Source organism: Amphiura filiformis, chromosome 1 (assembly GCF_039555335.1).
Source record: "Amphiura filiformis chromosome 1, Afil_fr2py, whole genome shotgun sequence".
Taxonomy (NCBI): Eukaryota; Metazoa; Echinodermata; class Ophiuroidea; order Amphilepidida; family Amphiuridae; genus Amphiura; species Amphiura filiformis.
In genome coordinates, this window is record NC_092628.1 from 82264431 (window position 1) to 82285362 (window position 20932).

Genomic DNA, 20932 nt, shown 5'->3' on the forward strand with positions numbered 1-20932 from the left:
ATGAATGGGTATACAAAGCAAAGTAATTTATTTTTCTTCTGAGTCTTCTAAACAATACTAGTATTTTTAGAAATGTAAACTTGGTGTCTGTACTCCTGTCTTCATACTATTTATATAGCCAACCGTATGAAAGGAAATGCACTTGCACTAGTGATAAGTCCTAATAATACCATTGACCATCTTGACAGGTTTGCTCAATAACATAACCATCAGGACGATCTACATGACACTTGCAATACGGATTTATTTCGGTCAACTCAATGTAGATCATATGCATTGGCTGTGCCACAACGGTAGACTTATTAGTTTTGGGCTTAAAAGTGGCTAAGGTTGGTTTTTGTTTCTTTTTAAAATTAACTTAATTACCTCAAAATGTCAAAGAAGTATGTATTATCGTGCAATAATTAGTCTAATATTCACTTTGGTAAATGACAAAACTAAATTTCTCTTTGATAACAAAAACAAACAAAAGAAAAGAAATCAAGATTCTATATTGAAATAGCTGTGATAGGGGTTCATATTAAAGCTGAATATATATTTTTTTTAAAGCACGCTAAGCATTTTGCGTTGAATTGATCTGCACCAAAGTGTGTGGTGCAGACAGCCATAATGAGCGTCCACGTCCTAAGTATTGATCCAATATTTATCTTAGTAAAGCTATTTTCACCGAGGGCTGAACATGCCAAAGTACCATTTACATGATGTACGGCATTATATCTGTTTGAGACTTTGTGAGTTTCGTCATAGAAACTACTACATGTAGTTCTGCAATGTAGATAAGCGCATCTCTACAGGAATTTACCATGGGAAATTTTCTTTTTCTTTTGAGCACGTTGCTGATAGCCGGTAAGAGTATTTTCCATCTGTTATATCAGCATTTGAATTCGACATTTTTACCTTTTGCGGTTATTTGCGATGGTTCACTTAAAAGTAAAATGTGCATTTATAATTATAGTAGACACACTTTTTGTTAAAAAAAAGGCTGTCCTGTAGGAGAGAAAAGGGTTCTTGAAAATTTAAAGAACCAAAATATGGTTCTTTCTGGCCTTTCCAGAACCCTTTTCAGGTCTAAAATGTTTCTTTCTGACCTTTCCAGAACTATTTTTCCATATAAGGTTCCACATACAGGACTGCTCAAGAACCATTTTACGTTCTACTAAGAACCGTTTTTTTTTCTTCTAAGAGTGCATGGTAGATATTAAATAAAACAGTTAGAACCTTAATTTAAGCGTTATGTAAAACAGTTTGGTAAATTGTGACTGGACGCGGCGAATCAGCCGTAAAGTCGGCCCCGGTCAATTTTGTTTTATTTCGTGTTTAGAAAATATATACCATAAGCTTTAAAATGGTATATCATTTGACTTCAAACGATATCCAAAAGCGGGGTTATGATTTGTTGAACTCTGTTCCTTCGACAAAATTGTATTTTTTATCGGTTATACATGTGTCTCTTTTCTACATTTCTGGTAATAAATATCCAACAGTCATAATTGGCGGTCATTTCAAATCATCCCCAAGTCAACGAGGTTCAGAAATATCCTCTCATTGTTCATTGTGATTATACATACCTAGACAAAATACAATGCTTTGTTATCTACCACTTGAACAGGATTTAGCCAAAGCAAACAAAGACAAGAACTATTCTATAGAAATAGGTAGAAGCTTATTATCCTCTTCAGCAGTAGTATTATTGATTGATTTAAACAGCGTTTGATAAGATACTTGTCGCAACGAATTGATACACCTATGAATACGACCTTCACATACATTTTACACTTTTACTCAGAATACAATTTGCCGAGTTTACGGCTGATTCGCCGCGTCCACTCACAATTAATCAATAATGACATTGGATATTAGTTTATGATCAATGCAATCAGTAGAGTGGCTTTGTATATCCTCAAATTTATTATAAATCCTTTACAGATGTTTAACTTGTTTCTCCTTTTTGGTTTTACCGTAACGAATTCAGTGCAAATCCAAAAAATATTATTCCTAATAGTTCGACCTAATTGCCATAATTGGGGAATGATATTCCAATTATATCCAATCCATACTCCAATGTGTGGATGCACCGTAGTTTAAATAAACCTTAACATATAAAATAAGCCACCCGCAGACAAAGCAGGGGGAACACATATAGAACTGACGCAGGTCTTTCATATTACCACTCTGTGGACTCATTCAGTAGGGAGCCATACAAAGGTGAATGCTAATGATTGGGAGTCAAATGGTGCGGGAGGGGTGGCTTCAAGTTTCAGTAAGTCAGTAGTTTGATAGCGTCATACCAAATTCGTGTCAGCATTAAAGCAATACTGTGTGATTTGCGTAAAGAATAACTTCCTATTTAAATGTTAGTTTTCACTGATCACATTGTCCCTTTTTAAATTACGAGCCAAACAAATGAGGTAAAACGAAGAAAATGGCTATTTCAATGAAATTGCTATTCAGCGCCTATAATGCGTGTATTAGCTATCATGATTATTGGCGGAGCTTCACGCAGCTGGGATGTACAAACGTTAGGCAAGACGTTAGATGGATAGCGATATGCACACAGTTTATAAGTCAAGACGTACGACGAATAGCGATATGCACACAGTTTAAACGTCGCTGTTTCGCATAATATTTGGCCTACACCTCGTATAACTCAAGTTATTTTCTTGGTTGTTCTCGTGATTGCTCGTTTCATTTGAGTATTATACCTGGTGTAAATATGTTTGCTTCGCCACTTTGGTATTGTTTGCGTTAAAAGTATCCATTTGTTTTGGATTTTTTCATATTCAATTTGATACTGTGTTTTGCCATTTTTGATATTGCATTGAATTGATCATGTGTTTAATTGTTTCGCTGTATTATACTTCATTTTCCTCTTTTTGTTTTCTACTCACGTGTTATCTATGTAGTGTACAGCTTGGCTTTTAAAAAAAATTGTGTTTTATGATTCTAATTTTATCTTCTGTTTGATATTTGTTTGCAGTATATTGCCGTTGTTTATACAAAATTAGTTTGGTTAAGCTTATTTTGCTTTATTGCTTATGCCGTCACTTTGAGCATTTCATTTAGTTGTTTCTTTGCTCATTTTGCACGTATTTTTTCCGTGCTATCCCTTTTGTGCAATGTTCATCGTGTGCCTCGTTTCATTTTTTTCTTATTTCTTAATGATGTATATTTATAATTCAATGGGCATTTTGTTTTTACGTACTCATGTTTTAATTGTAAAGCGCCTTTGATGTAATGCTGCCTGGTTAGGGGCACACCATTAGATTTCCAGGGGGTAGCTTGGGAGATTTTGAAGAAAAAAATGCCCATTAGTGAGACGAAAACAAAATTTTGACGGAAACAAAAAACCATTTCACCCCACTGATAAGTAAAAAAAAACCCACTCAACTCTGTTTAAAGGTATAGGCCTACATTGAAAAAAAAAATCGCCGCCAAAGGCAGCGAAAAAAAATCCGCCTGACCCAAACTCCCATGCTCCCTGATGCCGACACTATTGGAGTAGGGTAAGTCGTCTTCCAATACTGAATGTATTGATGCAGCTGCCCGGTGCAGCTGATGTGCATGAGAGATAGTATGAGTGCAAAAACTTACACTCTAAAAAATCGACCGTACGTTATGTAAAAAATAACATACCGTGTATAAACGAAGTTTACATGTTTTGCAAAAAATCATCAAAACGTAGTACCAAGTCGGTTACTGAATATGTGTTTTTCGACATGTAAAACGTTTATTTAACATTAAGTAAAAATCAGTTGACACATCGGAGCGGCGTTATGGTAAAACGATATCGTAATCAACGTTTTACCACGCGGCTATTATATGTACTACATAAAACAACTTTTACTGAACGAGCTAGCTATGTAAACGCAGAGATGGTGGTGACGAAGCAAGTTCGCTTGTCGTGCCCTGTGAACTAGCACGTTCCATAACATGGATTTGTAAGAGCATTTTGATGATTTTAAGGTAAGAATGGTAAACTGATGATCACTGAGTTTGATTGAAGGTTGAAATATTTTGCGAATTTAAAAAAAAAAAAAAAAACACGCTTATGTAGTAATATTAGGCGCCTCATTGAACGAGTTCAATGCAAAGTTGGTTCATTTGGTATAGGGTGAAACCTACGTTCGAAATAATGCCAATCGCAGTGCAATTTGCACCCCAAAAATTGCCTGTTGTGATACAACTTTAAAAGTGTGGTGCACAATTGCGATACCATACTGTACTGACTTTATGTGTTGAATTTCTGAGACTGCACTTCACATTGCTCTGCGTCAGATGAAATTGCACCACAACTTTCAAAATGGGATGCAAAAGTACACCGCAAGATTTTAAAAAAATAATTCGAATACTGGGTGAATCCACAAGTGTTTGGCTTTGTACATTTTTAGTGATCATCAGTTAACCATTCTTACCTTGACCATAGAATACACGCATGTAGCATTTTACACAGAAAACCAACATTATTTACCCTCGGTTATGTTATTGAAATGCTATTTGTACAACCTGTATAAAAAAACGTCCTTTATTTTTAAGTACAACATTAACTCCAAAACAGCTATGCAAAACATTGTATAACAAAGGATATGTAATAAATACCTATATATTGATATATTTTCATTGAAAATGCAGTTTAATTAGCTCGTCTAATGAAACATAATATTATCTCGCGACTGAAATTGCCTTCCGTAGTTAAGTCACGTGATAGTTTCGCGGCCAGGCCTCAGCGCAAGGTTGGCGCTAAGAGCTCATTCTTCGTCAGTTTATCATTTAGAGTGGACGTAACATTTTTTCCCACCCACCACTCCCTTTATGTCAGGGTTGATCTGATTAAAATTGATCAAAATAGTGGACAGGGCGTAAAAATGAGTATCGCAAGAGTGAGACAAATCATATATAAAGGTCTCGTCTTTAAGTCAAAATGTAATTAAGAATGAAATCAGAATATGTTGCATGTCACGGTTCTTTGTGTTGCATAATAGTATGACTATATGGGTGTACGTGTGCGAGTAGTTCACTTCAACTTCAGTTTCTATCTCAGCAACATGTTCTATTCCGTTGCGCAGCTGTAATATTTATTCTCATTGAAATAGTGTGGTGAAGTTTGGCTTCTCCCTCAGAAGCATCAGTAAAATTGATTTAATTTGTGTCATTTTGAGTCTGGAAGGAGAAAGGAAAACATAATTGGTTGAGAGCCCTCGGGTTAGAATATACTGATGTTCTTTCCGTGCGTAAAAGTATGACTAAGGTGTGAGAGTGCGTGAGTAGATCATTCCAGGTCAGTTCTAATTCTGCAACCGTTTTATGCTGTGGCGCAGTTAAATATTCAAATATCGTTGTAAAATAGTGTGGTTAAGTTGCTTCGACTTCAGAAGCATTAGTAAAATTGTTAAAATTTATGCCATTTCAGTCTTGGGCGGTATTTGGTTGATGAATGTTGTGTATAGCGGGAAGGAAGGAATCAACACCAGGTTGGCATGGAGTAGCTAGACAGGGGCCAAGTACTATGCCCTCAGATTTTTCTTGTTCAACAAAATATAAATAAAAAGGAAATATTGTGATCAAGTTTTTATGAGGTTGCGCAGCCGGCTAGTTATCGCGTTGAATTCTAAGGTAGGCTGTCCTATTGTATTTAGAGTAGACATCATATGTATACGATATCATAAGCTTTCAAAGCATGGCAATGCGGGTCAAGGAATCTGGGACAGTTTTTTGGATCATTTTTTTAAAATGATCAATTTAATGTACATAATTATACATATATTACATTAATAAATTCTATTTAGTCTTTCCAATCTTCGTGGGTATTAGCCTACTAGAAGATTTGGCGTTGGTTTCTGATGCCCACCATGTAATCTAAATATGAATATAATATGATAATGAGAAAGGGGTCAGCCATTTAATTTCTTTTGATATATGTAAGTCCGCGGCTTGTTATATTGTCATCGTTAGATGCAGTCTTTATATTCTTCCATTGTTAGATGTAGTCTTTATATTTTCTCTATCGTTAGATAGTGCATTCCCTGTGTGTTAAGGGAACTTTTGGTTTATAGGCGCAACTGGCTTTCGAAGTAATTGTTTGGGAGGCTCGGTCGGGTAATTACCGCGAGCGAAAAAGTTGACCATAAATCAATAAATATTAGCTGGCTGATTCCAATGAATTTTCTCAAAGCATTGCATGAATAAATTATGCGTTTTTTCTGAATGACTGACAAGATGTCCAAAAATTGGTGTAAGGCGTTTCTTTATTTCAGTGTCTAGGGATAATTAACATATTATGTAGTTGCCTCGTTTCCACAATAAAAATGGTTTCTACTTTGAAATAAAACCACAAGACTTTTTTGGTGCCAAACAAAAAAGTTTTTTGCATTAAGTGATAAGGCTTGTAGATGCAGCGGTGATTGACTGAAATAAATCAGATAAGGATGTTTCCCTTTCGTATTCATATACTAGCAAATGTCAAAAATTCTTGACACATAAGCTTATCACTTAATGAAAAAAGACCTTTTTTACTTGTTTATTACTACATATGCGTTTTTTTTATTATTATTTTTATTCGCAAAATATTTCAACCTTCAATCAAACTCAGTGATCATCAGTTTGCCATTCTTACCTTAAAATCATCAAAATACTCTTACAAATCCATGTTATGGAACGTGCTAGTTCACAGGGCACGACAAGTGAACTTGCTTCGTCACCACCATCTCTGCGTTTACATAGCTAGCTCGTTCAGTAAAGGTTGTTTTATGTAGTACATATAATAGCCGCGTGGTAAAACGTTGATTACGGTATTGTTTTACCATAACGCCGCTCCGATGTGTCAACTGATTGTACATAATAAACGTTTTACATGTCGAAAAACACATATTCAGTAACCGACTTATAAATTAACTATACATGTATTTGAATAGGGCTTCAACTTTTTCAATACTGCTGTTTTCTTTGTTTTTTGCCAAATTTTTCATTTCAAAAATACCAGATGACAATTTGAATGACTTATCCTCCGCTTTGAACCAATTTATAAACAATTTCAATTTTTTTACACGTGGGCTGAGACTTTACCGATGCGAATAGCAACACAATTTTTTATAGCAAAACTATGACAATGCGTTCGCTTGTTTGTTCCAGATGTTCAATCTTCACTTCCAAAGGGCGATCACATGAATGCTACAGATGAATTACTGAGTAATTATGGACACGTGTACAGCAGACCTGTTCCTTTTTTCAATCAGACCATTGTGGTGGAATTCTTTATGTATGTCAATCAAATTATAGAATTGGTGAGTATAAAGAGAGCAACTATTTTGGAATAATTCAATCTGAAAAAGGTGTCAGCTTGTTATGCAACCCATCAAGTTCATTTTTGGGGGAAATATCAACAACCCTAGATACTAACTCTACCATCGTGCACTGTACAGACGATCATTAATAATGCACAATGGCATATTTTGTATCTAGGGTCTTTGTTATTTTAGGTATATTTCAGGTATATTTTATCAAACACTCAAATAGCCGCCAAAATGGCTGAATTGCTTGGTGAATTACAATCAAATTTATAAAGATAGGCAAATAATAATAAAATACGCAAAAAGAAACTTGAATTATTGCACGATACATACTCAATGAAAATTTTTAAATGTACAGTCAAAGAATTAAAGGACAAAAATAATATAGCTGTAGCTCATACTCAACCGTACTCACCTCAACACTATATCTCAAACACATCCCTGGACACACACCCCCACACCCCTCCCATACCCATACACACCCACCAACATCCACTGATGCACTCCCACACTTACCATTGCACAAAAACGCAACTTAATAAAATACCAATGTGACGGCATTATAAAAATATATGATAATATGACAATATGACAGGAGAGTGAATTGCATTTAAGGGCTTGGACTACCAAATCACACCAGCCCCCTCCCGTCCATCCATTCGCACAAAAAATGATTCAAACCAAATCACTAGATGGACAGGAGAACACTAAGCATGATTCAGGAGTTCAGCCATGTATGGAACTGGGCTTTCCTTGAATCTTTGCTATTGCCCAATAATATTGAACGTGTATGGGCCGCATTAGCTGTTTACTATTTGGCCCAAGACCCATTTGCCATCGTTCTTACTTTTATGCGCCCCATACACGTTCAATTTTAGTGCAATATCAAACACACTGGATACAATATTTACAATTGTGCACTGGACACCCGATCATTAATGATGCACAATGGTAGATTTTGTATCTGGGGTCTTTGATATTGCTCAATAAAATTGAACGTGTATGGGCCGCATTACTTGAGATGACAATAAAGTTTGTTGCCATATTACAGCGGATGTTCGATCCACCAATCGAGAGCTTTTGCTGGGCCACGTATTCTTTGGCATATAGTAGTGCTAGCCTGCTAGGTCTTTTCTTAATAACATCTCGTATTTGGCCTCCTGTACTGCTCTATCCCTTATACTTGCTCCCCCTGGCTAATTTGTACTACAAGTTGTAGTTTGACGCAATTGGTATATTGCGGTATATGTGTCCAATAGACAAAACAAAGTTGAAGTTGAAGCCCCATTCAAATACATGTAGCTGATTTATTTACTGTCAGTATATAAATTACAGATTCATGTAAATGCCTAATTTTATCTCAAATACACAACTTTGGGCTGAACCACCAGCAGGTTATGTTAGCACATCTATGCTAACGACAAAGGTGAAGTTGTGAAAAGTATCCCAAAATGCCTCAACGACCTCTATTTTGGTTCCATTACAGAACGAGCGAGAGCAGCTTCTTACAGTCAGCGCTTTAATAGAGATGGTAAGTATTGAGACCTTCCTGGGCGTGTTTAAAGTGGCTGTATGCGAAAAGATTATACTGCAATAACAATGGATTTCGCAATACTTATACGTTAATATACGCTAAATAACGGATAAGGTGGCTCACTATAAACACGCTCCCTGTGTAATGGTATAACGGGTATCATTGTCAGATGTCAGTGTGCTAAGGGGTTCGGGTGAATTCCCAGAAATTTGGTATAGCGAAGCCCCTCTTTATAGCAAAATAAATGGTGACAGATTCTTGACTCTTGTTCTATATTGATGTGTTTCATTTTGTCGAACAGAGAGATTCAATGGAGGCATTTAACTTATAGGCACATCATCCTGTAAGACTGTACCTGTGTCGTGAATCTTATACGCAGTTATTGGAATGTGTTACTTTTCTATTATTGTGTTCGTAAAATATTAATAAAAGTTTGTTTATTCCTTTTCATCACGAATAAGGAGTGGCAAGACAGGTATCTCATTTGGAACACTACAAAGTATCCCAGTGTGACACATCTAAACTTCCCGATATCAGAAATATGGCATCCAGATGTATGGCTTTATGAAAAGTAAGTAGTACGCAACAATATTGGTTTTTTGGAATGCATTACAGCTACTTCAATGAATGAAATTTCCTGGTGTCATTCAGAAAAACATATTGGTAGACATTGTTTTTTAATATTTGTTGAACGCCAAATTATAGCATTTCATAAAATGCAATTTCATGCCCTGCAGTACTGGTAAAGGAAAGTGCATTTCTAGTACAGCTTTTGTGAAGGTACTATACATAGATTCTTATTTCATCAAAATAGTAACAAAATTGTTTCCTCCAGTAACGTTGTTTATGCCTGGCTCTAGACCAATCACGCACGCTGTTATACATAGCGAATATGTAAACATCTCAAAAAAAGTAACTAACCCCCTTAAATAATGACCATTACTCAAAAACGGGTGATTGTATTACAAATCTGTAAAATGCGTTGGAAGCAAAATTATTCCTTAATTATTTCTGCACATTTTGACACCTCATTTGCAGCAATTGACTAAATATTGACGTCACAGCGTACATTTAAATCAATGTAACCCTAGATTTGAAAGTTGCAGTAAATTGTATTGATTTTGTATTCAGTGTAATGGACGGAAATCTGTGTAATGATATCTGAGTGTTTCTGTATTGTAAAATTTTTTATGTAAGTGCAACTTTCAAATCTGGACCTCACTACATTAAATTGGCCGGTGTTTTATTGTTTTATGGGCTATCGTATCAAATGAGGTGTCAAAATGCGCAGAAATAAATTCTACTTCCAACGCATTTTGCAGATTTGTAATACAAAAGTCCCCCTTTGAATAATGGCCATTATTTCAGGGGGGTTAGTTACTTTTTTGAGATGTTTATATATGAACATGGTATGAAACTTATAGTTCTGTATGTGATGTGATTCAATAGAAATCACACTATAGTTTGATCAGATTGTAATTCGGCGGGCCTTATAATATCCCGGATTAATGTCAATATATTTTATTTCGAGAATTGTCTTGTGACACCTCGCCAGAAGTATTACGGATTATTAATTCAGTGCTTTGCTTCGTCTACTTTATTTAACAGCACAGACAAGTCAACTATTTAATAGTTTCTACTTTTCGACGTAGTGGTAAACAAGGTAAAAACCTAACAATTCATGCTGATTACGAGCTGATCAAACTATAGTAAAGTTATTTTGAACTAATTTAACAAGCGGTGGCACAATTCTTTTTTTTTTTTTTTTTTAATCTTTGCAGTGTTCACCTGTATTGGCCAAAAGACGGTCTTTGCTGGCTCTCCCCGGATGGAAAGGTGATTTGGGCAATAGCATCTATATTTACAACATCATGCAGAATTGATGCTCGGTTCTTCCCGTTTGACACTCAAAGGTGTACAGTGAGGTTTGCTTCTTGGGTTCATCCATTGTCTCAAATGGATATGACTCTAAGGTCCACTCGATCCATTTCTGACTCCAGGGAATATTTTACAGAAAATGGCATTTGGGACTTGGTTACTGTCGATATGCAAAGACACGTAATACAATATGATGGCTATGGTGGATACCCAGAATTACTATATACTCTTGTGTTATCTCGGCGACCACTATTCCATGTTCTAACTATGATCTTACCATGTGCTTTATTGTCTTTGCTTAATTTAATGGTATTCATCTTACCGACTGAATCGGGAGAAAAGGTATCTTTTGGAATAACAAATGTGTTGGCGTTAGTTGTATTCCTGCAGCTGGTTGGAGAAACAATGCCACCATCATCAGATAAAATGCCAATTGTCAGTAAGTATTATGTGGATCTGTAACTATCTGCTACCTTCTGCATCAGTAAATGGTGCGTTAAGTCGGATAACGTCTTTAAATTAACGCAAGTTTGTCGTACATATTACGAATATTGTAATTCAGGCACCCACAACAACTGTTGTTTCAAATTGATTTCCTTTTACTTTGCGTAAATTACTTTAGATGAAAAAATTCTTAATCTTTATCCTTAAGCTACGCAGCCACGAACCATTTCATGTTATTCATATTAACCCTAGAACTCCCCCTTTAAGATTTTTTATCCGTGACAAAAAACCCAACTGACGTAAGCTAATCGTAGATCCATCCTTTGCGCTCATTTCAGTGATAAGATTTCCCCCAGCACCTTACCCGGGGATAGGACCGGTCGTAAAAGATGACCATAGGGGCGGGGGATAGTGAGGCCCACCATCAATGATTTTCATTTCACTCTAGTCAAATTATTCCAAGAGCTACTGACTTTTTTTTACATGTCAGTTAGCTTGAAATAGTCATTTCCTTTGATATTAAGGAGAAAATTACTTTTGCCTATACTTTGCCAAAATTTGCATCGGCGCCCTCACATTATGACGTCATAGCGACATGTTTGTTTGCATATTTTGGTACCACTTGATAGAGGAGATCCATAGGTATACAGTGGGCCAAATTTAGCGGTATATGACGTTTATAATTGAAAATTAGGGGGTTGCAACACCCGCTCCTTCGTGATCCGTGTTACAAAATATAGGTCAGCGGTAGTTCTATGGTTAAGGGCTAATATATTGAATGAGGTTGAATGTAATGTTATAAACTTGGCTATCCTTTCATAACCATGTGATGCTAAAGAGTAAATGATTTATCTCTGTATCTCTCTCCTTTCCTTTGATCCATTTTAGTAATTTACTACTTCACCCCAATGATCGTAACCGGGTGTCTTGCCGTTACCTCTGGCGTCATAGTAGCGTATTTGCATCAGCATCATACCATCTCTAAAACAACACTGCAATCTGACAAAAACTGTGATGATGATGATATTGACGAATGTTGCGAAGATAGCATTTACCGAAACCATGTAACAACGGTTAGGAAATCAGATAACGCACCTTCGGAAAATGTCAGTGGTCAACATCAGCCATTTGAAGCGTCGAAGAGGAAGAAATGCGCCACTCAAAACACAGAGGAACAAGAATCTGACCTTTGTAAGCTAAGAGGAAATAGCTTTTCTGCAAAAGAACTTGCAACATTGATAAACAAATTACTTTTGGGTACTTGTATTTTCATAACCTTTGTGTCAATGGTTATGACAACTAGCTTGATACTTTGTCACTAATGAATGCCAATTTGATTACCAGTTTCAGTTTATTAGATTATTAGAAATACATTATCTTTTATTTTGTTAACATGGTAAAGACATAGATGTATTCGTACCCGCCAACATTGCGTTTACAAAATGAACATAAGCAAACATTCAAGAAGAAGAAGAACAACGACAATAACCAAAAATCAAAGTGTCTATAGTGAGGCGTCCTTATGTGTTGTAGTAAGAGTGCAAGAACTGCACAATTATTTCATTTTGTACATTTTGAGACATAAATGTTTGAAGTTGTGTTGGAAATAAACTAAATGTTTAATAAGGCATATTGCTGATAAGTTCTTATAGCGAGCGTGATACATGCGAACGAAAAGAGCTCAAATCCGCCGTCGCGGTGACGAATTCGATAGGTTTTGAGCCCTTTTAGCTCCCAGCATCACGTTTGCCCATCATTCGCTATATACCTATTAAACTTTGTAGGTTGTATCTCTAGAATTGACCTTGTGATAGCTTCTTGGTCGTTGCAATTGTCGCTATAATCTTAGACAGAATTAAAAAGACTAATTTGCGTCTGAGGTCACTGTCAATCAAACTCTCCACGTCCCTTGATTGGTTAGTAGCCCGAAATTGATTCACCTAGTGCCGATCGGAGATAAGGCATCGCAGGAAATGGTGAAAAGTTAAATTAAACAACATTTTCTAGGTATTGTTGACATGCACGGTGCCTTCAGGAAAGAAAGTTGTTTTTTTACTGCTATAACTTTTGAGACGGTTTGTATATTTTAAGGTGCACAATCAACCATAAAGCTGTTAGCACGCTGTTTTACCGCCGCGTTCAGAACATCCATCATCACGACACTCGTAAACAAACCATACCCCCGTTTGATTGACAGGTGACGTCAGACGTCAACTAGAGTCTTTGTAATTCTGTCTTTGATTAACTAAATTAAGCAAGTGCAAGATACTAAAAAGATTGTGTTGTGTTGTTAATATTCCGATACCGTTGTATATACTAATACTGGCAGCAATCTGAGCAATGTCACTTCATTTGCTTTTTCGTTGTCGGGCCTTTTAAATATTGTCTAAAGATGACCCAGCAAACACAAAACGTTTTCGACATCATTCACAAAAGGTTATAAAAGGTTGTCAGAAAACGTTTAAATGTCGGGTTATATAAAGGGTACATTATTGGTATAACTTTTTCATAACATTAAATAAAATTTGTTGGTAATTTACTGCACAGCAAACACAAATGTTTTACAGAAGACATTTAAATGTCGGGTTATATAAAGGGTATAAAAACGTTTTAATAACATTCCAAAAACATTTTTGAAAACTTGGTAAAAACCATCCTAAAAAGAATGTTATTTAGGGGATGAAAAAATATTTTGCAAAAACATTTTGCCCAAAATATTTACAATAACGTTTTTAAAATGGTATCACGATCTTTATATAACCCGACATTTAAATGTTATTAAAACGTTTTGTAAAAAACATTTTAAGAATAGTTCTGTCTGTGCTGGGTGCAAATATTTTAACATAATGTTATTTTTAAGTGTTGACAAAATGTTTGGCCAAAAATGTATGCAAAAATAGTTTAAAATGACATTTCGAGAAACATTTTAAAAATATTGGGCTATTCCAGAAAATAAGTGCACACCCCCTATAGAGGAGTAACTTTTCAATCAAAGAAATGTCTGGATTTCCAAGTCTGCTTTCTGAAAATGACTGGAATTCCAAATACCAATGTCACGTGAAAAAGCTTGGAAATCGAATTAAATGAAGGAAAAATCGCGGAAATGTTCAAAATGAACTCCCAAATTGAGGATTTCTGATTTGGAACTATTTTTCTGCCGGATTTTTTTGCCTTTGGACACATTAAAAGTCTGGATTTCCAACAGTCACGACTGGACAAAAACTCCGGATATCCAAACTCCTCTATAGGGGGTGTGCATCTATTTTCTGGAATAGCCCATTGTTGTAGTGTGTTTTCATACAAAACGTTTTAAAACGATTTCATGACCTTCATATAACCCGACATTTTAATGTTATTAAAATGTTTTTACCTAAACCAAAAGCCAAAATATAACTTATTTAAAACGTTTTAAAAACGTTTTTGTGTTTGCTGGGGAGATTGGGATATAACATGTCTGATGTATAATGTCTTTTAGGCCATCTCTCCATGAAGTAGTGTTGTAAACATCACCAAAGTTGTCAAGCCCTGACCAGTTTTTGGTTTTTGTTTGTGAACTCTCCCATTTACCTTGGCCGATAGTACCGGGTGTCCCAAAACAGGTTGCATGTAGATTTTTGAAAACAATCTAAGTTAATGTTAAGGCGTCGGTCACCCACCTTTTTTGTATTTTTGTGGGGCCTGAGAGCACATCAGACATATCGAACTGCATTCTGAATACAAAGAATGTCCTTCTGTCTTTTTTGACATTTTGCGATATTATACAGATTTTTATGGCAAATTATTATAAATTGACATTTTTCATATTTAAGAGTCCTCGAAGTCAAATTTATAAATCTAAAATTGAGGTCTTTTTGGAAAAAAATTTGTGTATAATCAATACGAAAGGTCAATGATCGTCGGCTTTTCATAAAGGATGAATCTCATAATGCTATCTTTAGCCTTTTGTTTACATAAAAATGACGCATTTTGTAATGATAGATTGGCCGTTTTATGCATAAATAGCACGAACGTTTGGTAAAGGCCTCAAACAAATAATAAAGACACTAATACGATGATGAAATTGTATAAGTCGGGGAATATCTGCGTCGCAATGTTTTGTTTTGATTTTAGGAATTTGACCTTAAAAAAGTACGACGTTAAGACATTATCATTCGAAATCAACAAAAGATATTTTAGCAGTATATGGCCATATTATTTCTCTAGAGTGTTTTGAACATGTATGTGAAATAGCTTCAACAATGGTTCGCTGCATAATGGCAAAAACAGCTTTAAAAGGGCGAGAGGTGCCATATTTACGGATTTTTGTCATTAAAAGAAATTGTATCTGGCGTGAATCACGCTACAATTTTTATTCCTAGGACTCTTTGATTCCTTAAAATATTTTTTATAATGATAGAGTGAATCCCCTGGCCCTCTATAATTACGCACAAAAGATCGCCTCCCTTTAAATGCAAAATATTGTTATTAATTTCATTATATTGATGAACAAGATACGCGTGCAGAAATGCCTTCACCAAAATGGTGTTCCTCTCTAATGACACTCTTTCTTTATTTGTTACCACAAGGGTCAAGAAGCTCTAAAAGTGATTTTATTTTCAGATATGCAATATGGTTATTTAGCGCAAATTACGATAAGTTCAACCATGATGAAAATAAAAAGTAAATTATAAAAACAAAGATGTGCTTGTATTAAACTTTCGTTGATCAATATTTTGATGGCTAGTCACTCTTGCGCTCATAAGGTAAGTTGCTTTTAAGATACGGAGTTGAATCTTAGCAAACAATTACAAGAAGGATGAATAATTTAATCATATCTGAAATAATGACAGTGTTTTGTTGTACCAACGGAAAATGTGATTCATTTTCTACATGTAACCTGTTTACGGGACACCTTGTATCAGAGGACTTAAAAGGCTTGCCACATTTTATCACATATTAATGAGGAATGATTTTGCTGTAGGAAACAAGCAAGCAATTATAGGTGATCTCGAAGAATCTGTTTCTTTTAAAACAATTAGTGCCACTCAACCAAGGCCTCTTCGATAAACTTCCCTGTGGAATATTCAAGAGGACAGGTACCAAGTACCATTAGTCTCGTAGACTGTTTCTTTCTAAATCTATTTAAAAACGTATTTGACGCTGCATTCATTCATTGTTGATCTTCAGTTGAATCAAATATAGACTAAACTCATTCAAGTATGTGAATGTGTGTGTGTGGTGGGAGGGTGGGGTGTGCATGGGGGAGGGGGTGGCGGTCTTGTGTTTGGGGTGGAGGTGTTTGTGTGCCAGAATGAGATATTATATAGTTGGATCATCTCCAGTAATTCTTTGACAATTGAGAACGAACGTTCGTTTCTCATCAGCTACAAACGCTGACCTTTTGGCCTCTAAGATGACCTCTGTGCAAGAACAGAGCTTTCATTAGAGACTATTATGAAGGCTCTCTAAAATTGACTCTGCTGAACTGAATATCGGCGGCCATCTTGGATTTGAATGTCAAAAAAAGGTCAAACCATTTACTTGTAATTTTACTGTCCATCACTCAACTCGGCATGATCAGAGCTTTAAAAACTGCCTATTATGAAGGATATACGACGAATTTGAAAATGTCACCTTTCTGATCGAGCTGAAAATCTTCTGCTGAAAAAAAGTTGGTTAATTTGGGAAAACCCATACCAAAGCAGGCCCGTAGCCAGGATTTTTTTGGGGTGCTGATTTTGAAAAAGTGGACTTTTTTTCTTCAAAATTTGGACCTTTTTGGGCTGGGGCGGATTTGGACATTTTTGGACTAAAAAGGCTATGCTCGTAAATGGGACTTTTTGGGTCAAAAAATGGGACTTCTTGGGCCTTTGGTATTTTTGGCTACAGGCCTGTACTCAAGTATTCCTCTAAGCCTAAGGATTCAGAAAACAATAAACCTACTTACTACATACCGTTCTCAAGTCCTAAGCAAATAGGTTAAAAGTAAAATTTTAGGATCTACAGGGGTAAAAAGGTAACAAGTGCTCCGATTTAAAAACAAAAAGGTCAGCATACAACCTATTAAATGCGACCTATTTTGTGATGTTTAATAGGCAATGAAGCATTCTGGACATTCTGGATTTTTTCTCACTTATCGTTACATGACGAACAATTTGAGACCAGATTGACCAAGAACTACTCATAAATATTTTGTTGCTCTCTGTGTATACCTCCTTTAAATTTGCCTCAACTCAGCCTCAACTTGGTGGTGATTAAAAAAGTATTGACCAGTTCGGTCCCACTGTCTGACCAGGCAGCATGTTGTCTGCGCAGGCAACACAGGCTTTGGCAACTCTTCCCAATTTGGCAGACTAAGCCCTAAATTTTATCGTTACATGACGAACAATTTGAGACCAGTTTCGTTGAAATCGAATTTTCACCCTATTATCATTTTAATGTCCAATTCGGAATCAGCATCTCCACATTGACCAAGAACCACTAAAAATCTTTTGTTGCTCTCTGTGTTTAACCCCTTTAAATTAGCCACCTTAAACCTCAACTCAACCTCAACTCAGCCGTAAATTGACTTGACATCGGATATCAACTACACATCAGCACTGTGTTATCAGCCTTTGATTAAAAAATATTAACCAGTCCGGTCCCACTGTCTGGCCAGGCAGCATATTGCCTGTGCAGGCAACACAGGCTTTGGCAACTCTTCCCAATTTGGCAGACTAAGCCCTAAATTGTGCATGGTGACTTTTATAAAAGATCGTTGGATATTTTACTTTTACACACATGTGCTACATGTATGTTGACAATTTTAAACCGGGCGAAAAAAATTCACCGGGAGGAAAATAATTTAAATATACCAATTACATTTATTTTAACTAAAATTGATGACAAAATACTACTGATTGTACATCCATTGATAATTTTATATGTTTTACCTACTTCTTCTATTCTTCTATTTGAAATAGAGCATTGCATTGTGGGATACCATGTTGCCTGTGCAGGCAACATGCTACCTGGCCGGCAGTGTTTCCTGTGCAGGCAGTCGAACCGGACTGTTGACCTTGGTTTCATTTTTCTGATGTTTTTGTTTTATGTGAATATTGATGTCAAGTCCATAATACCCCTAATTTGCCCCTAAATCGTGCCAAAAATGAATGCAATCCAGTCTGCATGATTGTACATGTGACATGATCTGACCCACGCAGACCAATGTTTGATTTAGTGATGTTGAAACTACCCAAGGTACACCTGGATGCAAGTTATAAAGTATTTATCCGAGGATGTTCATTTTATTATATTTGTGTTCCTTATTTTTGCCTCTTTCTCAAATTCATTATTGCCGACTTTGATCTGATATTAGCCCGGATAATACCTCAGCATTCCATAAAAATTTCAGCAATAATTTTTTTTTGGATAAAAAAAATATTATCCTGTTTTGCCAAATGAAACATAGCTAAATCCTAATCCTTTAGTTTGTCCTAACTGGCAATGAAAGTAAAATTTTAATATTTGGTCCATTTTTGGAAATAAGGGTAAAAAACATGCATTTTAGGGCGTTTTCGGCCTTTTTTTGTATTCTGCGACAATCAAGCCCAAAGACTTGAACAAAGTATAATATCAAGTTATGCATTCTAATTTTTGGAAAACACATTTTCCAATCTTTTTCATAACCAATTAGCAAAAATAACATAAAATATTAAAATTATGAGCTAACTCTTACCTTACACTCAAGAATTTGAATGCTTAGACTTGTTTCAAGTCTTACAATTTTGTGACTACAATTGTAAGAAAAACATGCAAAATTGAAATTTGACTTTTATTGCCAGTTAGAACTAACTAAAGGATTAAGATTTAGCTATGTTTCATTTGGCAAAACAGGATAATATTTTTTTTTTATTCACAAAAAAACTGCTGTATTTTTCTGGAATGGGGAGTAGCTCATGTTGTGTTACAAAATAGAAGCTTCCTCGATAAATGTCAAACATCAGTTATTAAAGAGATGTACTTCGATCTTTCATATTTAATAAATAGATAACATTATATAGTCGTGAGAAATGAGGTGAACCTCGTCGGCGATGTGATGTTTTATTCATGTAGGTGAAAACGTGATTATACGCTTTTAAAGAATAACATGTTAACCTAAACCAATCAACCTAACATCAATTAAACTAATCGACAGCAACGGCATTTAAAAACTCGGAATATGCAATAATCGAAAAACATACCGTAATGCTGTGTTAGACACAATAAAGACGTCGGATGCTAAGTGAAAAGATATGACATCGTGATGGCAGCTAGACTGCGATTAAACAAATATCAGGAAAATCCCTTCATACGCGTATGATGAGTAGTCGATAACCTAGATACTAAGGGAACAAACCAAAAGATCGATGACGTTTAGGGGGAGGGGGTCATTATTATTATTATGTCAAAATTTTCAACATTTCATTATTACGTTTCTGGGAGGGAGGGAGGGAGGGAGGGGTCGGCTGAGAAACGAAACTAGTTACGTTTATAAGACGTCATCGATCTTTTGGTTTGTTCCCCAAGTATTATATTATGCAACTGAGTGATTCTGAAAAACTATATTTTCTTAAATATTTTATGAATGGGTGTACAAGCAGAGTAATTGACTTTTCTTCTGAGTCTTCTAAATAAAACTAGTATGTAAACTTAGTGCCTCTACTCGTGTCTTCATAGCCAACTGTATGGAAGGAAATACACTTGTTTTAGTGATAAGTCCTAATAATACAAATTGACCATGTTGACAGGTTTGAGCAATAACCGAACCATTTGGACTATCTACATCAAACGTGTAATACGGATTTATATAGGTCGGTGTAGATCATCATCGTGATCATTGGTTGTCACAATGCTAGACTTACTTTTAGTTTTCAGCATAAAAGTGGCTAAGGTTGCATTTTTTAGCATACTTTTTATTATTCAAACTAATTTCACTGATGATTTTTTTTCAACATCTTCATGACCACTCTTTTTCCACCTTATACCGGGTGTCCCAGAAAAAGGTTACATGTAGATTTTTGACTGTAATCTAAGTTAATGTTAACAAATATAAATATCCTTTTCATGACGTAATCTATGTACCCTCTACTTATACCCAGGCTGTGAATGTCAAGTTCACAACCTATGTACTTAATCCGCATTCCACGCATTCCTGAGCAAGCTCTTTACGTGACATAATGCAACACAAGGTTCATTATATCACCGTTACAGCCACCGTGCATTTGGCGGGGCACTTGAGTAGACCAAGCCATAGCATGACAGATGCAGTATTTTATTCTCATAAATAAAGAATAAAACTAGCTCAGTCAGAAATGTAAAAACAAATAGCAGCGATTTCAAGTCAACAAAATGCAAACAAGGCATAAATGCAAAATATTGTTATTCATTTCACTATGTTGATGACATCAGATACAGCGTGCAAAACTGCTTTCACCAAAAACGTGTTCTTCTCTAATCACCATCTTCCTTTATTTGTAACCACCAAGAGTCAAGAAGCTCTAAAACTGATTTTTTATTCCCACCAGTGTACAATATTTTATTTTTCAATATGTTTCTTTTGTTCAATAAGTTCAACAATGAAAAATAGGAAAAACATACTATTTAAAGGTAATAAAGAAAAACAATCTGAAAACAAAAGTGTGCGTGTGTTCGTTGTGCGATATTTTGATGGTTAGCCACTCTTGACATCCCTGTCATCTTGCGCTCATAAGTTAAGTTGCTTTTAAGATACGGAATTGAAACTTAGCTAACAGTTACAAGAAGGATAAATAAATAACATCTGTAAAAATGACAT

General features: G+C 35.6%; 1 protein-coding gene across 1 annotated transcript; it reads left to right on the forward strand.

Moving 5' to 3' along the window:
- The first annotated feature begins 700 nt into the window (after positions 1–700).
- LOC140167293 (neuronal acetylcholine receptor subunit alpha-7-like) lies at positions 701–12647 on the forward strand. Its single transcript, XM_072190627.1, has 6 exons — positions 701–846; positions 7126–7277; positions 8770–8814; positions 9279–9388; positions 10599–11134; positions 12028–12647. The coding sequence occupies exons 1-6, from the start codon at positions 804–806 to the stop codon at positions 12459–12461; spliced, it is 1320 nt and encodes a 439-aa protein (XP_072046728.1). The 5' UTR covers positions 701–803; the 3' UTR covers positions 12462–12647.
- The last annotated feature ends 8285 nt before the right edge of the window (positions 12648–20932 follow it).